At 42.3% G+C, this 20,758-nt stretch overlaps 1 protein-coding gene across 1 annotated transcript in view; it reads left to right on the top strand.

Annotated features, from left to right (window-relative positions):
- Positions 1-12,639, top strand: part of LOC121576669 (splicing factor 3B subunit 3-like) — a 52,624-nt gene extending 39,985 nt beyond the window's left edge. The window contains exons 20-27 of the mRNA XM_041890014.2: positions 254-459; positions 825-981; positions 8,463-8,588; positions 9,148-9,360; positions 9,510-9,608; positions 10,051-10,194; positions 11,189-11,293; positions 11,665-12,639. Coding sequence (XP_041745948.1) covers positions 254-459; positions 825-981; positions 8,463-8,588; positions 9,148-9,360; positions 9,510-9,608; positions 10,051-10,194; positions 11,189-11,293; positions 11,665-11,805 — 1,191 coding nt within the window. The 3' untranslated portion in view covers positions 11,806-12,639. The remainder of the gene's footprint in view (positions 1-253; positions 460-824; positions 982-8,462; positions 8,589-9,147; positions 9,361-9,509; positions 9,609-10,050; positions 10,195-11,188; positions 11,294-11,664) is intronic.
- The last annotated feature ends 8,119 nt before the right edge of the window (positions 12,640-20,758 follow it).

A 20,758-nucleotide genomic window follows, 5' to 3' on the forward strand; every position in this document is an offset into this window, starting at 1 on the left:
TTTGAGGAGAGGGATGTTCTGCTGTTGAAGTGATGAGTCTTCATGTCTCTTCTCTGACATAATAATGATGGAGAGTTTAATGACACCTCTGATCACAGCATATATACTGAGATTACACACAATGTAGATATTGACATGGGGAATTAGACTTTCAAATACTTTGCTTACACTTATGTGGCTCTCTCACCCCCTCCTCCCTACATTTTCTCTGTTTGTAACTGACACAACTTCTGTGTTGTGATCCCCTCTCCAGGAGATGGTTGAGGCAGCAGGTGAGGATGAGAGGGAGCTGGCAGCAGAGATGGCCGCTGCCTTCCTCAATGAGAACCTGCCAGAGGCCATCTTTGGGGCACCCAAGGCTGGGTCAGGCCAGTGGGCCTCTCTGGTGCGTCTGGTCAACCCCATCCTGGGCACCACTCTGGACCTGGTCCAACTGGAGCAGAACGAGGCTGCCTTCAGGTGAGGACCGAGGAGAGGATAGATGGAAAAGGGCCACTAGGGCAATGTTATTAATGGCTTAAGCTATTCTCAACGTAATTGCAGTGTATTCGTACGAGAGATGGTGAAACGAGGCATTTGAACTGTCATTCAGGGCAGGGTTTGAGGAGAGGGATGTCATGCTGTTGAAGGAATGAGTCCTCATGTCTCTTCTCAGACGTAATAATAATGGAGATAGTTTAAAACATCTCTGATCACTGCATTATACACAGAGGCCACAGAAATTGACATAGGGAATCAGACTGATGGGAAATACTTTGGTTACACATGCTGATCTGTCATACCCCCCTCCTTCCTTTTCCTCTCTCTCTGTTCTGTCCCTGCAGTGTGGCTGTGTGTCGGTTCGCCAGTGGAGGTGATGACTGGTATGTGCTGGTGGGGGTGGCCCGGGACATGATCCTTAACCCCCGCTCTGTGGGAGGCGGTTTCATCTACACCTATCGGCTGGGAGGGGGAGGGGACAAACTGGAGTTTATGCACAAGGTGAGTGACAGAGGATATGACTAATCAAGTGGTTTCTGGCTCTGGCTGGTTGACCACAGCTGTGTGCACAGGAATTCCCCAACTGTTATTTCTGAACGGTCATAACTGGGCTGAGAGTCAGAGTACTATCATACTTGCCGCCACCCCCTCCCCTTTACCCAACTCCCAGAGGGACAATGGTTACTTTTTTCCAGTCTCAGCGAGTCTTCAGTATTCTACACTTTATTAATAGTCAGAAACTGAAACTTGAAGCTTTCACATGACCCCTTTTTTTTATTTTTAAGATGACGTTTAATTCACATATGTTAATGACTAATAAAAGCCGTGAATAGGGATGTACATCTTTCCCTTTCAAGACTATTCGATATGTATCTAGATACATGGGCTCCGATACAATATAGGAACGATACGTTTTAGTTTGAAATGATTCGGTGTGATTCGGTTCAATGCGATACGAGAGAAGATTTGTTGCATAAACACATTTATTTTCAATTCTAAATTAAAATCTGCTGCTGATGGGGTGTGTGTGTGTGTAAATGATGTCTATGGTGTATGTTCTATGTAGGCACCGTAGCTGAGCCATGAAGGAGACTAGGCATCTACCGCCACATTATCAGATTAGGGGGGCAATGTAGCCTGTTTTAGTTTTTTTTGCCCCCCACTTCGGTTCTGAAATCACCATCATCCACTAATTAACTTGTCATTTTTGCAGATTGTGTTAGTAATGTATCGATATTTATTGTTTACAAATTAGCAATGGCATAAGCCCTATTCGCACGGGACTAGTACTACTAGAGAACGTTGGTTATGTAATTATTACCCCAGAATGTCTGTTATTCCAGAGGACTATTCGGACAGGATTAGTTTTTTTTCTTCCTCAAACTGCCACCTGTAATTATTTTGTTTTTCAATAAATTGACCGAATAACGGAAGCCTGGAGGTTTTTATTCTAGGGGTGAAGATATTTCAACATGTGTAGGTGATAACAGGCTACACTGATAACTCAAGCTTGGTTCCCAAGTTTCTAAACCATACCGAACCATCTTTGCTATAGTGTCGTTATAATATTTGAATTGAGGACGTGCGATCATAATCATTATTTTAGCGATCCGCAGTAGAAGACGCCTGCAGATGTGAGCTAAACGGTGCACTTGAGATGAGTTTTTAGGTTATAGATGAGAAAGTGGACTTGCCATTTCCAAAAGTTTAGCTCAGTTGGAATGCTGCTTTGCGGTCTATTAACAGCAAGGGTTGGATTAAATAGCCGCAATATTTTTTTGCTGACTCATTTGATGATGATGAATTCATTGGCACCAAACATATAAACATTTATATACAGTTGAAGTCGGAAGTTTACATACACTTAGGTTGGAGTCATAAACTCGTTTTTCAACCACTCCACAAATGTCTTGTTAACAAACTATAGTTTTGGCAAGTCGGTTAGGACATCTACTTTGTGCATGACACAAGTCATTTTTCCAACAATTGTTTACAGACAGATTATTTCACTTATAATTCACTGTATCACAATTCCAGTGGGTCAGAAGTTTACATACACTAAGTTGACTGTGCCTTTAAACAGCTTGGAAAATTCCAGAAAATGATGTCATGGCTTTAGAAGCTTCTGATAGGCTAATTGACATCATTTGAGTCAATTGGAGGTGTACATTTACATTTTTTTACATTTACATCATTTAGCAGACGTTCTTATCCAGAGCGACTTACACATTGGTGCATTCAACTTATGATAGCAAGTGGGACAACCACTTTTTTTTTTTTTTTTTTTTTATGGGGGGGTGGTGGAGGGGCGACGCATTTCAAGGCCTACCTTCAAACTCAGTGCCTCTGCTTGACATCATGGGAAAATCTAAAGAAATCAGGCAAGACCTCAGAAAATAATTGTAGACCTCCACAAGTCTGGTTCATCTTGGGAGCAATTTCCAAACGCCTGAAGGTACCACATTCATCTGTACAAACAATAGTATGCAAGTATAAACACCATGGGACCACGCAGCCGTCATACCGCTCAGGAAGGAGACGCGTTCTGTCTCCTAGAGATGAACGTACTTTGGTGCGAAAAGCGCAAATCAATACCAGAACAACAGCAAAGGACCTTGTGAAGATATTGGAGGAAACAGGTACAAAAGTATCTATATCCACAGTAAAACGAGTCCTATATCGACATAACCTGAAAGGCCGCTCAGTAAGGAAGAAGCCACTGCTCCAAAACCGCCATAAAAAAAAGCCAGACTACGGTTTGCAACTGCACATGGGGACAAAGATCGTACTTTTTGGAGAAATGTCCTCTGGTCTGATGAAACAAAAATAGAACTGTTTGGCCATAATGACCATCGTTATGTTTGGAGGAAAAAGGTGGATGCTTGCAAGCCGAAAAACACCATCCCAACCGTGAAGCATGGGGGTGGCAGCATCATGCTGTGGGGGTGCTTTGCTGCAGGAGGGACTGGCGCATTTCACAAAATAGATGGCATCATGAGGAAGTAAAATTATATGGATTTATTGAAGCAACATCTCAAGACATCAGTCAGGAAGTTACAGCTTGGTCGCAAATGGGTCTTCCAAATGGACAATGACCCCAAGCATACTTCCAAAGTTGTGGCAAAATGGCTTAAGGACAACAAAGTCAAGGTATTGGAGTGGCCATCACAAAGCCCTGACCTCAATCCTATAGAAAATGTGTGGGCAGAACTGAAAAGGCGTGTGCGAGCAAGGAGGCCTACAAACCTGACTCAGTTACACCAGCTCTGTCAGGAGGAATGGGCCAAAATTCACCCAACTTAATGTGGGAAGCTTGTTTAAGGTTACCCAAAACGTTTGACCCAAGTTAAATAATTTAAAGGCAATGCTACCAAATACTAATTGAGTGTATGTAAACTTCTGACTCACTGGGAATGTGATGAAAGAAATAAAAGCTGAAATCAGAGCATATGAGCGGAGTGGAGCGGTGAGAATCTCAGCTCCTCGCTCACGGAGCTGTTCACCCCTCCGCTCCCCCCGCTCAAAGCCACATCAGGCCAGTCCGCTCATTATCGCTCAGCGCTCAACGCAGTTTGCATCGCGCTCCACTCAAATCGCCCCCGCTCACTCCAAAAAAGGAACAAAATCTGCATGTATTTCACTTTTAGCTTAAACCACAGCCTTACTTTATCTCCCCGAATTTGTTGCATACAGACTCATCTCGGATTATCCATTCTGTCTTGAAACGGGGATCTAACACTGACGCTACAATGAGATGTTAATCAGTATAGTATATTCCATAGCGAATTGACACGTTGTTTGCCAATGTTTCTGCAAAAGCAGCGATGCCCATTGGAAGTGCAGCGTGAGTGTAATCGGTGAGCAGGGATTTGATTTCTGTGACAGCAGGGAGGATCATCCCCAGGTTCCCCAGCTCCTTCTGCATTTTGTCTGTGAGGTCTGCTAGTGGTGTCAGCACACTGACAAGGTGCGTCAGCTGCCGTACTTGATTCAGGGTGATGTTAGCAACATTAGACTTGAGTTTGTTTTATCATAACGGGTCTTTTTGGAACAACCGGATGAACGACTGAATCATCCGCAGCTGGATGCTCCATCGAATGGCGCAGGCATTTGTGGGGCGGACACCTAATTGGTCGGTTTCCTCTGTGCTCTTGCGTACACTTTTCACCAGGTGCCCGACTTTCACTAACAGCCTATTAATGTTGTCGTGCTTGTTAACGGCGTTTTTGATCGCCAGCTGAAGCATGTGAATGGGGCATCTCAGATGTAAATTTGACAAAGTAAAGTACTGATTTATCATAGTTTCTTGGGGGGGTGTAGCCCGGTTGAGCTGCGCTGGCGAAGTGTTGCATCCCTTCGCGTTCTCCTTTACTCAGCGGTTCATAGTCCATGAAAATCATTTCAAAAAATGCTACATCCAGCTCTCTTTTTCTCTCCCTTGTTATGGTTGGGCCTTTGCGTGCAGTGAATACACTTTTGAATTCCTCAACCCTTTTCTCTTGTTGCTGCTCCTCTCGCTCTATAAAATACAAATTCATGGACGACACAAATTAAATTAGACAGATGGATTCTGGGTCAGGCTTGAGCATGCTTCAGACTCGTGGTGTCAGCGAGCGAAATTGGAGCGGGACATAGGGCGACGCTCCGTCCTTTTAAAAATGCGCTCTGCGCTCTGTTCAAAATCCGTCCGCTCACGCTCCACGCTCGCTCCCGCTCCACTCCGCTCATATGCTCTGGCTGAAATAAATCATTCTCTCTTATTCTGACATTTCACATTCTTAAAATAAAGTGGTGATCCTAACTGACCTAAAACAGGGAATTTTTACTCTGATTAAATGTCAAGAATTGTGAAAAACTGAGCTTAAATGTATTTGGCTAAGGTGTATGTAAACTTCCGACTTCAACTGTATATAGGCTAAGCGCAGCACTTCATTTTAAGCAGCAATTTATTGAATCAGTTGGGTTTTTTCTTGTTAACTGCAAGCAACACCCGTCAAACTCAGAAATGTTGCTCAAAACAGAGGAATGTCGATTCTCATGGGACTAGTATTATCAGAGGACCTTGGAGTTAGTCGAAAAACAGGTGTTTTTCCGACTGGAATTATTACATTCGTACTATTTAAAAATTATCGACTTGGCAGATTCTGACGGGACTTAAATTGCGGATGTGGTGATTTGTGCTTGTGCTCATAATTACATAACCCTATCTCCCCCAGTAAAACGAATCCTGTGTGAATAGGGCTATATATATATATATATATGTGTGTGTGTGTGTGTGTGTGTGTGTGTGTGTGTGTGTGTGTGTGTGTGTGTGATATATATATATATATATATATATATATATATATATATATATATATATATATATATATATATATATATATATGTGTGTATGTGTGTATATATATGTGTGTATATATATGTGTGTGTGTATGTATGTATGTGTATATATATATGTGTGTGTGTGTATATATATATGTATGTGTGTGTAAACTGCGTTTATTTTCAGCAAACTTAACATGTGTAAATATTTGTATGAACATAACAAAATTCAACAACTGAAACATAAACTGAACAAGTTCCACAGACATGTGGACAAACAGAAAAGAATGTGTCCCTGAACAAAGGGGGGGTCAAAATCAAAAGTTACAGTCAGTATCTGGTGTGGCCACCAGCTGCATTAAGTACTGCAGTGCATCTCCTCCTCATGGACTGCACCAGATTTGCCAGTTCTTGCTGTGAGATGTTACCCCACTCTTCCACCAAGGCACCTGCAAGTTCCCGGACATTTCTGGGGGGGAATAGCCCTAGCCCTCACCCTCCGATTCAACAGATCCCAGATGTGCTCAATGGGATTGAGATCCGTGCTCTTCGCTGGCCATGGCAGAACACTGACATTCCTTTCTTGCAGGAAATCACGCACAGAACGAGCAGTATGGCTGGTGGCATTGTCATGCTGGAGGGTCATGTCAGGATGAGCCTGCAGGAAGGGAACCACATGAGGGAGGAGGATGTCTTCCCTGTAACGCACAGCGTTGAGATTGCCTGCAATGACAACAAGCTCAGTCCGATGATGCTGTGACACACCGCCCCAGACCATGACGGACCCTCCACCTCCAAATCGATCCCGCTCCAGAGTACAGGCCTCGGTGTAACGCTCATTCCTTCGACGATAAACGCGAATCCGACCATCACCCCTGGTGAGACAAAACCGCAACTCTTCAGCGAAGAGCACTTTTTGCAAAACGGTGGGTTTGTGCCCATAGGCGACGTTGCTGCCGGTGATGTCTGGTGAGGATCTGCGTTACAGTAGGCCTACAAGCCCTCAGCCCAGCCTCTCTCAGCCTATTGCGGACAGTCTGAGCACTGATGGAGGGATTGTGCGTTCCTGGTGTAACTCGGGCAGTTGTGTACCATCCTGTACCTGTCCCGCAGGTGTGATGTTCGGATATACCAATCCTGTGCAGGTGTTGTTACACGTGGTCTGCCACTGCGAGGACAATCAGCTGTCCGTCCTGTCTCTCTGTAGCTCTGTCTTAGGCGTCTCACAGTACGGACATTGCAATTTATTTCCCTGGCCACATCTGCAGTCCTCATGCCTCCTATGCAGCATACCTTTGCATATGAATGCAGAAGGTGCCGTGCAGATGTTCCAGATCAGGAACAGGTCGCCTACCTCGCGTTGGTCAGTGCGCTAAGCCGGGCACAGTGCGCAGTTTGATTAGGCTAATGATATTGCCTGGGGTTGTTCGGCATGCAAAATGACTTGTAGATCAATGACAAAATGAGGTATTTTCTGAAGTTAGAAATAATGTAATATGAGCAAAAACAAACTTGTGAACCGGCAATTCGTAACGTTTGAATACATTTTCTGACCGACGCATGCTACGCTATGCTTTGGATTGGTTTGGGGTCTGTGGACCGACACACATGTACTCTAGTATGTGGACACCCTTTCAAATTAGTGGATTTGGCTATTTCAGCCACACCCGCATAAAATCAAGCACCCAGCCATGCAATCTCCATAGACAAACATTGGCAGTAGAATGGCCCGTACTGAAGAGCTCAGTGACTTTCAAAGTGGCACCGTCATAAGATGCAACCTTTCCAACAAGTCAGTTTGTCAAAGTTCTGCCCTGTTAGAGCTGCCCCGGTCAAGTGTAAGTGCTGTTATTGTGAAGTGGAAACATCTAGGAGCAACAACGGCTGTGCCGCGAAGTGGTAGGCCACACAAGTTCACAGAACGGGATCGCAGAGTGCTGTAGCGTGTAAAAATGGTCTGTCCTCGGTTACAACACTCACTACCGAGTTCCAAACTGCCTCTGGAAGCAACGTCAGCACAATAACTGTTCGTCGGAGCATGATGAAATGGGTTTCCATGGCCGAGCAGCCGCACAAGCCTAAGATCACCATGCGCAATGCCAACCGTCGGCTGGAGTGGTGTAAAGCTTGCTGCCACGCTTCACCATCTGGCAGTCCGATGGACGGATCTGGGTTTGGCGGATGCCAGGAGAACGCTACCTGCCCGACTGCATAGTGCCAAATGTAAAGTTTGGTGGAGGAGGAATAATGGTCTGGGGCTGTTTTTCATGGTTTGGGCTAGGCCCCTTACTTCCAGTGAAGGGAAATCTTAACGGTAAAGCATACAATTACCTTCTCGAGGATTCTGTGCTTCCACCTTTTGTGGCAACAGTTTGGGGAAGGCCCGACCTCACTAATGCCCTTGTGGCTGAATGGAAGCAAGTCCCCGCAGCAATGTTCCAACATCTAGTGGAAAGCCTTTCCAGAAGAGTGGAGGCTGTTATAGCAGAAAAGGGGGGACCAACTCCATATTAATGCCCATAATTTTGGAATGAGGTGATCGACAAGCAGGTGTCCACATACTTTTGGCTATGTCGTGTATCTTGAACATTTGAAACGGGGACTGATGCGTATCGGTGGATTGTTACATCCCTATAAATAAATGTTGTTTTGATTGTCAGACTCCAGTGGAGGACGTTCCTCTGGCCATCGCTCCGTTCCAGGGCCGTGTGCTGGTGGGCGTTGGCAAACTGCTGCGCATCTACGACCTGGGCAAGAAGAAGCTGCTGCGCAAGTGTGAGAACAAGGTGAGACTGGGAGCCTGACGTGTCTCTCACACACAAACACACACACCTACCTCAGTCCAGAGTTCTTTACATCCATTGTTGGCTCAGTTAAAAGGTAGATAAGATGTTAAAAAAAAAGATTGACTACTGTGTAATGATTTATGATTTATCGCTGGTATGTTTTTGATTTCACTCAATTACCAAGGGATCCTTGTGTGAAGTTTGCTATTCTTAATTGAACTTAAATGTTACAATGTTGACACAGAGGAAGTGTCTGGTTGAGGACTAACCTAAATAGTAACTTCAGGTTAAGGTCTCAAAGGAATCAAGGTAACCACTTGAATTATTAGTGATTGGGGAGATGATTGATTTGTAAGAATCTCCTTTCAAAAGCAAAGAGGGCAAGGATAAAAGGCCACCGCATCGTGCAGCCATCATCCATTGTCCCAGAGGACATTTTACCATGGTCGACCTCTTGTTTAGGTTCCAGACCTTTCAAATAAAATCCATATGGCAGTAGTAGGTCAGTTGATGACCAAGATATTTAGTTGTTTAATGATGTCATCTGTCTTATTTCCAGCATGTCCCCAACCTGGTAACAGGCATCCACACCATCGGTCAGCGGGTCATAGTGACTGACGTACAGGAGAGTCTGTTCTGGGTGCGCTACAAGCGCAGCGAGAATCAGCTGATCATCTTTGCCGACGACACCCACCCTCGCTGGGTCACCACCGCCTGTCTGCTGGACTACGACACCATGGCTTCAGCCGACAAGTTTGGCAACATCAGCATTGTACGTGGTCACTCTTTATTGTTCCTTTCTGACAAAGGTGTTGGGTGTTGTATCTCTTTGTACCTTTTCTCTAGACGCCTCACATTAACCGTTTGATCCAATTTATGATCTATCAATGATGTTAGCACTTACACTTTGTACCTCCTAAGGTGCGCCTGCCCCCCAACACCAGTGATGACGTGGATGAGGACCCAACTGGGAACAAGGCGTTGTGGGATAGAGGTCTGCTGAACGGAGCCTCTCAGAAGGTACAGACTTTCTGCTCCCCTGTCACAGCATCACAGCTCTGTAGAGACCGGAGCCCAGGAGAACGCTACTTCTGTCTAATTAAGGAATCTGTCTTTTTGTCTCTCTATGGATCACAGTTTTTGTCTTAGTGGTGTTGTGGTTTGCCTCATCCCAGACCCAGCTTATAACAGACCTGCTCTCCAAACCTTGGCAGCTGTCCAGGCCAAATCGCTGTTTAACATGCTGTTTTCCATTTAGCTGTTTATTGGAAGCTTTTAGGAGCTACATTTTTTTTGTAGGTAGTCAGTGGGAAATTTCCTCAATTTTGACTTATTGTGGGCAATTGGTAAAAAGGGTGCATGTAAGCAATGTTTTCTGGGTGGGGAGTGTGACGTGAGTGAGAATTTTTCTGTAATGACCATGTCTGTCTGACCCTGTACCATGTCTCTTCTCCTGTGTCAGGCTGAAGTGATCATGAACTACCACATCGGGGAGACTGTGCTGTCTCTGCAGAAGACCACACTGATACCCGGTGGCTCCGAGTCTCTGGTCTACACAACACTGTCTGGAGGCATCGGCATCCTGGTGCCCTTCACCTCCCACGAGGTACCTGACACACACATTCATTAAAGACCTAAAGTACACAACCATCCATATTGAACTGTCTTCATTGGCAGGACTTGAAAACAGGGAAGTTATGTTCATAGAATAAGGAATTAGAATACTAGAATGTACATTAACCTTCTTATGATGGGATCAAGGTCAGCCAATTTGGTCAGGGAGTTGGTCAACCATGGTTTACCAGTTCTGTGATAAGATATTGTGTAAAATAATTAATTTGAAGAATTTATCTGCACTGTATGTTTGTTAGCTAGCTAGCCAGCTAGTTTTAGAGGAATGTTTCCATAAATCTTTCAAATTAACTTTCAAACAATGCAGTCAATCCACAGCCATACACTGGCTGAAATCAGTTGATGATAGGACTTAGACAAGTTGTAAATGCAACAAGTACTGATATTGTATCATATAATGGTACTCACAGCTTTCCAAGAAAACTAAAAATAACATTTGTAGTTTGTTTACATATATTTTAGAGGCTATTTATATAGACAATTTGTATAAAACCTTTATAAACTGTATTTATAATTATGACAATATTTTAGGTTGACAATTCTATTACACAATGTCTGATCTCACATGCCTTTTATTTTCCTTTAAGTAAAATCAGGATTATGCCTCCACTGCCTTTAATTCCTATTAGAGTGGTTTGGATTTCTCCCTGACCAATATGGCTGCCATTTTCACACCATTCTGGAACTTTGAAGGTTTATGACATAGCCCCTCTAGTAATTTAATAGGATCTCTATGGTTATGTTGTTGAAGTGATGTCATGTCTCTTCTCTGACAAACCAATGGAGAGAGCTTAAACATCTCTGATCTCAGCATATACACAGATCATCTCTCACATTTCTCTAATTTCCTCAACCATCCACAATTATACATAATGAATGATTGTTTTTGACTTAATATAGTGTATGTGAATGTTTTGATATATTTATGGCACTTATTAATCTATGGTGTGCCTCTTATCTGTCCTCAGGACCATGACTTCTTTCAGCACTTAGAGATGCACATGCGCTCAGAGTTCCCCCCTCTTTGTGGGAGGGACCACCTCAGCTTCCGCTCCTACTACTTCCCTGTAAAGGTGGGTACTAACTAATTTAAGTTGACTTACTATTCCCATAGGATGGTTGGACAAAGAAAGCCACACTTTATACTCCCTGCTACTAATTCCTCATTATGTAGATGGAATGTGTACAGAGGACACCACTATGTTTACAAATGTAGTCTGGTACCAAATCCACTGGGTGAAAAGTTATGCCAAGAACCAACTAGTGTGTGTGGGCTCTTTCCAAGTCCAGTACATTTAGCTGGATCATACACGCTGTGAATTATTAAGTCTGTGTCGAACATGATGGCAGAAATAAATTAGAAGCCTTGTTCTTTGGCCACCCAGACAGTCTGCCTACTGTATCTGACCTTCTTCATCTGTTCTGTCTATCTGTGTGTCTGCAGAATGTGATAGACGGAGATCTGTGTGAGCAGTTCAACTCCATGGACCCCCACAAGCAGAAGAGTGTTGCTGAGGAGCTGGACCGTACACCACCTGAAGTCTCAAAGAAACTGGAGGACATCCGCACACGTTATGCCTTCTAGAACCCTCATGTTCTGTACATACACAAATACACTCACACATACAAACTGTCATTTACAACAACTTACATGTTGACTGTGCTGCGCGGTGGAAATCAGCAGCACACCTGTTCCCCTGTTTTAACATGAAGAGGAGGTGAGAGCTTTCATGGTTTCCTGCCGAGAAGTCGGCAGAACATATTTTTCCTAAGTCTTCATCTATGGATGCTCAGAATTGACCTTTAGGCCCTGATTTGTTTGTTTGGCCTATAAATACTTAACATTCTATGGTGAATATTTACCACGTGGTTTTCACTCATAGGATGCCATTTAAACCTAGCCGGATTTAGAATTTATCATGTGTATTTCACCAGTGCTATAGACGCATACAGGAGAATTCATTAGGTTTTAATGCGTGTGATGCATGGCCTAATAAACCCTTTGATATAATTAGCTCAACTGTTTTTGCATTGTGTGTATTTGTTGAAACAATCCTTTTTGAGTATTTTTGCTGTAATTGAGTGCCACAAATGAAAAATACTTTGTTTTCTTTTCAATGTCAATTTTGATCCTAAAAAGATTTTGGATACTCCAACAGCTGTTTTTTTTTATGTGCTTAAAAAGTGTATTCCTTTGATGGACAAATTGTCCACATCTATTATACAAGATGACAGGATTGTGTACAATAGCAAAGGAATACAGCTGGATTGTGGACCTCAAATGTTTTTTTTTGCCCTTAATAGTCCTGTAAACTCCAAACACCAGCCACAATCCCCACACTGTAGATGAGACACCATTCCATATTAGTCATGGGGGAAAATAAAGTTTGTAAATAAAGTTTTTTTTAAATCTCTTGTACTTCCTTGTCTGTCACTATAGCTATGTTCCCATTAATTTGCTAGGGTGTGTTTCCATTTAACTATCTTGTGTCCATAATAACAGCTGGAGGTAAAGTCACACACACACAAAAAATACTTAAACAACCTGCAGTAGCTTGGTTTCCATCCAATTGGCAAGATTTTCATGCGAATATTCTTAAAATCCTCATAAAAACAATGCATTTTCCCACCAGAGATGTTTCCATCAAATTGGCTTGTTGAAGATAAAAGGCTGTGCATGCTGCACAAAAAAATACATTTTGCAGTTAAATTCCCATGTACCAAATAAAACATTTGTTTAATGGGTTTCCATCGCATTTTCAACTCTACTGATGGTTTTCTAACAATTTGTTTTTGCCATTATATAGCGAGTGTGCCCACTCTGGTCTTGGCACCTGAGCTCTATCCATCCCATGGTTTCCCAAACTCGGTCTTTTTTTAAAAACTATCCCCTGTAATTATTAATATTTAAATAAATTGACAGTTATGACGGAAGCCTGGAGTTTTTTTTTCTTCTAGGTGTTAAAATATTCCAACAAATTTGGACGATAACAGGCTACAATGATAACTCGATCTTGGTTCCCAAGTTTCTAATCCATATTAAACCATATTTTGTATAGTGTCGCCATAATATTTCATTTGTGGACGTGTGATCATAATCATTAGGATATTTTAGGGATCCGCAGTAAAAAACGTCCTTAATGCCACCCAGCCTTCAGATGTGAGCTAAACAGCGCACTTGCACTTGATATGCGTTTTTAGCCTATGAATGAGAAAGTGAACTTGTCATTTCCAAACGTTTAGCTCAGTTGTATGCCGCTTTGCGATCTATTAACAGCAAAGGTTGCATTAAATAGGCGCAAAAAAAATTTATGATGCATTTGGCGATGTTCAATTAATTCGTAAACAATAATTCACTGAAAGTTGATAAATGTAGGCTCTTCATATATAGGCTATGCGCAGCACATCAGTTATTGTTTTCTTGCTAAAATCATTAGCAACACCTGTCAAACTCAGACATTTCTCTCAAAGGACTGGGATGTCGATTCGCACAGGACTAGTATTATCAGAGGACTTTGGAGTTTGCAAAAAACAGTTGGTTATTCTGGCTGGAATTGTTAGTCTCCTGCCTTGTAAAAATGCAATATGATGGTTACTCTATAAATATTTGCGCATAAAAGCGTCTCCACCGACATTTCTCGCATAATTCATTTTACCAACAGACTTATTCTTGGCCTTGTCATGAGGTCAGATAAAATGTAAATGTGAGAGCATGTGACTAAAATTTAATTTTTAACTTGATTATCGATGTGGGTGTTACTAAGGCAATTAGTCAATGTTGTGACATGGGTATTATTAGGACATTCAAATATCATCTTTATATTTCAAGATAAGGCACTGATGCCCAACAACTATACTGACATGGACTAAGCAGTGGGTTATGCTGAGTCATTTCCTCTACTTTTCATTTCAACATGTCATTCAACAGCTGAACATTATACTATTATACCATTCTTGAGGATGGTGAGATTGCCACCAACATACAGTGCATTCGGAAAGTATTCAGACCCCTTGACTTTTTCCACATTTTGTTAGGTTACAGCCTTATTGTAAAATTGATTAAATATTTTTTTCCCTTAATCTACACACAATACCCATAATGACAAAGCAAAAACAGGTTTTTAGAAATGTTTGCACATTTACAAAAAATAAAAAACGGAAATGTAACATTTACATAAGTATTCAGAACCTTCACTCAGTACTTTGTTGAAGCACCTTTGGCATCGATTACAGCCTCGAGTCTCCTTGGGTATGATGCTACAAGCTTAGCAGACCTGTATTTGGGGAGTTTCTCCCATTCTTTTCTGCACAGCTATTTTCAGGTCTCTCCAGTGATGTTAGATCGGGTTCAAGTCCGGGCTCTGGCTGGGCCACTTAAGGACATTCAGAGACTTGTCCCGAAGCCACTCCTGCGTTGTCTTGGCTGTGTGCTTAGGGTCGTTGTCCTGTTGGAAGGTGAACCTTCGCCCCAGTCTGAGGTCCTGAGCGCTCTGGAGCAGGTTTTCATCAAGGATCTCTGGACTTTGCTACGTTCAACTTTCCCTCGATCCTGACTAGTCTCCCTGCCGCTGAAAAACAGCCCCACAGTATGATGCTGCCACCACCATGCTTCACTGTAGGGATAGTGCCAGGTTTCCTCCAGACGTGACGCTTGGCATTCAGGCCAAATAGTTCAATCTTGGTTTCATCAGACCAGAGAATCTTGTTTCTTATGGTCTGAGAGTCCTTTAGATGCCTTTTGGCAAACTCCAAGCGGGCTGTCATGTGCCTTTTACTGAGGAGTGGCTTCAGTCTGGCCACTCTACCTGATTGGTGGAGTGCTGCAGAGATGGTTGTCCTTCTGGAAGGTTCTCCCATCTCCACAGAGGAACTCTGGAGCTCTGTCAGGGTGACCATCAGGTTCTTGGTCACCTCCCTGACCTTATGTAGACAGGTGTGTGCCTTTACAAATCATGTCCAATCAATTGAATTTACCACAGGTGGACGCCAATCGAGTTGCAGAAACATCTCAAGGATGATCAATGGAAACAGGATGCACCTATGCTCAAGTTCGAGTCTCATAGCAAAGGGTCTGAATAATTATGTAAATAAGGTATTTCAATTTTTTTATATATAAATTAGCGACACAAAAAAGAAACGTGTTTCTGCTTTGTCATTATGGGGTATTGTGTGTAGATTGATAAAAAATATATTTTATCAATTTTAGAATAAGGCTGTAACGTAACAAAATGTGGAAAAAGGGAAGGGGTCTCAATACTTTCCGAATGCACTGTATTTAGGCATAGTTAAGGGAAGTGTTTGGAAAGTTGCAGTGTAGTATCTTTCACTGAGGTTATTTGTGCATATTTGTGTGATCATTGTTATCCCAGTGGATGTTGGTTATTAATTGGAATTCTGAATTTGGTTGTCATTCACCACAGTTTGACTCAAGACTTAACCCGTTGCCATGTCAATGTGGACTCTCAAGATTAGGGTAAACATAATTTCTGCTGGCCAGAGAAAGATGTCCCAATTATGCACAAATGCATGCATTTCTTTAGTTCAATATGTTATAATTTGTGTTCTTATTTACTTCAATGTGTTCTAAAGTAACTTCATTTTATTCAAACTTCCTGATGGTGTAACTGCAAGCAAGAATTCAAACATTAGAAGACTAACTACACTTGTGAGCACCAGGGTCGTTCCACTTAGACCCTGCCCCTTGGTTGAGGGTGTAAGGATGCTGAAGATGGAAATTTCCATCACTGGAGAGTCATTGTTCTCCATCTTCTGGGATTTCCCCCCTGATGTCACTTAGTCTGGACTAGCAGATGGTGTTATGATCGAGGTTTGGTTTGCAATGTTGGGGTCTGCATGGAATGCCCCTGCCCTTCTCTCTAAAATTCTTAAGTGTCTATCTGGCTCTTGGCCCACCGCCTGAAATCTCAAATGAGGGTGCAAACACAACTTCTTGATGTGAAAACATACAATAAAACAATATTGTGTATCAGAGGTGTTTGCTTTCACCACCATGTTTTCACACAGAGTAGATGAACGGAAGGAAACAAGGGTGTGAATGAATCAGAGGTGTTTGCTTTCACCAGCATGTTTTCACACAGAGCAGATGAAGGGAAGGAACAAGGGGGCGAGAATGCCACTTTAATACTGTTAGCTACCCACTCCTACTAGTGTGATGATGACATTTATTACATTCTAATTATGCCTAGATTTTGATCTGACAGCTAACTAACGGATGATAATAATGAATGGACTTGGGTCAGAGTGCAAATTAATGTCAACCAATACCTGTATATTCCTTAAACTGCAACATTCAGCTTTAGAAATTTGACCAAAACCAACTAACCACTCCTGAAGCCATTGAGGTATTAGTTGCCAGATCTTGTCATTCCTGCCCACCTCACTACCACGGGATAAAGGCCAAAGAATCCATAATGATCCACATGGGCGTTTGAGGTGGGACAATTTGGTACCCTAGCTGTACCCTTTATTTCTGTATAGTTGTATAATGTTAGTGGGGCATATTACTTTGTTTTAATGTTACTCCTTAATCACTATGATAAATATAATAGTTTTCTTGAGTATACTTTTAACAAATCTGAGATTTACTTTGAAGCGCAAAGTGTAGCAATACAGGTGAAATCAGTTATTGACACAGACCTGATGACGTAGCAGGAAGATTGGAATGCTGTGAACCAAGACGTAGTGAGTTCAAATCCCAGGTGAGGACATGATGAATATGAATATCTGTTTAAATGAACATGCATTTGGATAGTATTCAGACTTTTTCCACATTCTGTTAGGTTACGGCCTTATTCTAAAATTGATTAAATAAATACAAATCCTCATCAATCTACACACAATACCCCATAATGACAAAACGAAAATACCTTATTTACATATGTATTCAGACCCTTTCCTATGAGACTCGAAATTGAGCTCAGGTGCATCCTGTTTCCATTGATCATCCTTGAGATGTTTCTACAACTTGATTGGAGTCCACCTGTGGTAAATTCAATTGATTGGACATTATTTGGAAAGGCACACAACTGTCTATATAAGGTCCCACAGTTGATGGTGCATGTCAGAGCAAAAACCAAGCCATGAGGTCGAAGGAATTATCCGTAGAGCTCCGAGACAGGATTGTGTCAAGGCACAGATCTGGGGAAGGGTACCAAAACATTTCTGCAGCATTGAAGGTCCCCAAGAACACAGTGGCCTCCATCATTATTAAATGGAAGAAGTTTGGAACCACCAAGACTGTTCCTAGAGCTGGCTGCCTGGCCAAACTGAGCAATCGGGAGAGAAGGGCCTTGGTCAGGGAGGTGACCAAGAACCCGATGGTCACTCTGACAGAGCACCAGAGTTCCTCTGTTGTCGAAGTGGGAGAACCTTCAAGAAGGACAACCATCTCTGCAGCACTCCACCAATCAGGCCTTTATGGTATGGCCAGATGGAAGCCACTCCTCAGTAAAAGGCACATGACAGCCCGCTTGGAGTTTGCCAAAAGGCACCTAAAGGACTCAGACCATGAGAAACAAGATGCTCTGGTCTGATGAAACCAAGATTGAACTCTTTGTCCTGAATGCCAAGCGTCACATCTGGAGGAAACCTGGCACCATCCAGCATGGTGGTGGCAGCATCATGCTGTGGGGATGTTTTTCAGCGGCAGGGACTGGGAGACTAGTCAGGATTGAGGGAAAGATGAACGGAGCAAAGTACAGAGAGATCCTTGATGAAAACCTGCTCCAGAGCACTCAGAACCTCAGACTGGGGCGAAGGTTCACCTTCCAACAGGACAACAACCCTAAGCACACAGCCAAGACAATGCAGGAGTGGCTTCGGGACAAGTCTCTGAATGTCCTTGAGTGGCCCAGCCAGAGCCCGGACTTGAACCTGATTAAACATCACTGGAGAGACCTGAAAAAAGCTGTGCAGTGACGCTCCCCATCCAACCGACAGAGCTTGAGAGGCTCTGCAGAGAAGAATGGGAGAAACTCCCCAAATACAAGTGTGTCAAGCTTGTAGCATCATACCCAAGAAGACTCAAGGCTGTAATCGCTGCCAAAGGTGCTTCAACAAAGTACTGAGTAAAGGCTCTGAATACAAATATGTAAATTGGAAAATTGAAAACATTGTATGTTAAAAGCACTGCGAGTGTGTAACTAGTTCCACAGCTTTTCTTAGATGCCAAAATTATAATTTGTAGTTGAATGAACATATGAGACAAATTGAGCAAACACATCATTTTAAGTTGACTGAATTTTTGACTACGTTTTTGCCTACATTTCCTCATGTTGGAGCTAAGTTTGGCATGCTAGTAGATACCCATAGACTTCCATTCATTGCGCCAATGCTAGTTAGCATTGACTTGCGAGACAACCTCTAACTTCCTTCATACTGGACACAGAGACATAAAAATGGTATCATCTGACTCTGAGGAAGTAGAGAAAGGGCATCATTGCCAGAATCGCGAAGTATCCCTTTAAGTTCCGAGAATACTTTGACTGAAAAGTTGAGTAAAAAATAAAAAGGGTTTAGTTGAAACAACTAGATATATATATATTTTTTAACAGTGTATGCTGGCCACATGGATGACCTAGAGTAGTCTTGCTGTGTTCACAACAGACTCTGTGCCCTTTGCAGAGGATAAGTCAATCAATCAAATGTATTTATAAAGCCCTTTTTACATCAGAAGTTGTCACAAAGTGCTTACACAGAAACCCAGCCGAATACCCCAAAGAGCAAGCAATGCAGATGTAGAAGCTCTGTCGCTAGGAAAAACTCCCTAGAAAGGCTGAAACCTAGAAAGGAACTAGGCTCTGAGGGGTGGCCAGAGAGAGCGAGATGGGAGACAGTGATGTGTGAATGTCATGCGATGATGTGATTGTGAATAGATTGCATACATGCCTGGACCGGTGACCCTAATGTGGAGTCCTATCCTCACCTACCATTATTAAACGCAAAGAATGTGTTTCAGAGGGCAGTCCAATCAGGGATGAGATAGCATTATTTCGGTGAGAGGTAGGGCATTGGATGGAAAGTGAAAGTAAAAACCCGTGACATGTAGAAGCATGTTTTTTTAACAGGCTCTGCACCTCATGTGGATCTGCTGCTGGAGACGACCAGGTTCGCAATTCATATTTGCACATTTTGGAGAGCTGGGGGCCAAAGAGGGCAAAGAAAGGGAGGCTTCCGTTAGTTTCCAAAATTCGCTTTGGTCTGAGACGGGGGTTTTGTCACTGACAGGTTTAACGCACGCGTTGTTTCCCAGATTTAAGTCATTTGTGTGGAGCATGTATGCTTTTGATCGCTGCTGCTGCTGGTTATTCTGAAGATACTGGAGTGCTGAAGTGACGAGTTTCAGTGGAATTACAGGTGCGATCGTGCAGGTTTGAAAATGGAATTGCGATTTGTAACGCGTTGCGCAAATATTGGATCTGCTGCGCTGCATAGGCTACTACTGCGCTGCCCACTTTTGTTATATGGTCTTACATATTGTTATTAAAAGATAATAAGTAAGACTAACAGGCTATTACTGAATATTGGAAACCCGAAGGTGCTCTTTTGATATTGTAGGCTATATGGCTAAATAATGAAGACCCCTGGGATCCATCCATCCATTGGATAGATAATGTAACCTTCCCCCTCATTATTTAGAGGCATGTTGCGTTGTTATTTGTCAGTGTATGCCGACCATATTATGCTATGCATTTTATTTTTATATACAGTACCATGTGTGTCCAGACATGTGTAATTTATTTTGGCACTGCCCTCCACTTTTCTACAAGTTACATCTATGATGTGTGATACATTTTCTTGATATCAATTTTATAATAATTATCCGTAATTTTTTTTTTTTTACTGATCATGGAAATTCACGTGAATGAATAATCACATCATTCACATTTGGGGTGTACTCAGACCCAAATCTAGATTGCAAATTAATTATTAATAGATTGTATCACTGATATATTAATCTTACTTAACACCATGTATTTATAAGTCTGTAATAACCGTATTACATTGGCTTTACTGCAAGTGAATATGCGTTATAGATTCATTATTCGAATTATTATTTAATTGAGAAAGATGGCAGAGCATTTACAGCCATTTATTGAAATAATTGCTGGTTAAGTGAGGGAAAGTCATTCCTAGAGTGGAGTTCTTTATGCACTGGTTTTGGCAATGCAGTACTTCAAACTTCAAACTCAGCTAATGACCCATGTCTCCTTTTACATTTACATCATTTAGCAGACTTTTTGACATAAAGTGGTTGGTGGCCCTAAATGTACACACAGGTGTGTCTGCCATCAAATATCAGCTTAAACTGTACATTGCTTATTTCCTGTCCTTTCAACCTCAAATGCTCTGACAAGGCCGATATATAAAGCTTAATAAAGAGCAGTGATACTAGCAAGAGCACTGTGCGGGTTTCTTCTTTTTTCTCTGTTCTTTCAACCTGACAAGAGTACTGTTTGTTTGTAGCTATTCAGGAAAAAAAACGAATTAATACCAGTGAAGAAAGTGAATGTTGAAAT

Source organism: Coregonus clupeaformis, chromosome 29, assembly GCF_020615455.1.
Source record: "Coregonus clupeaformis isolate EN_2021a chromosome 29, ASM2061545v1, whole genome shotgun sequence".
NCBI lineage: Eukaryota > Metazoa > Chordata > Actinopteri > Salmoniformes > Salmonidae > Coregonus > Coregonus clupeaformis.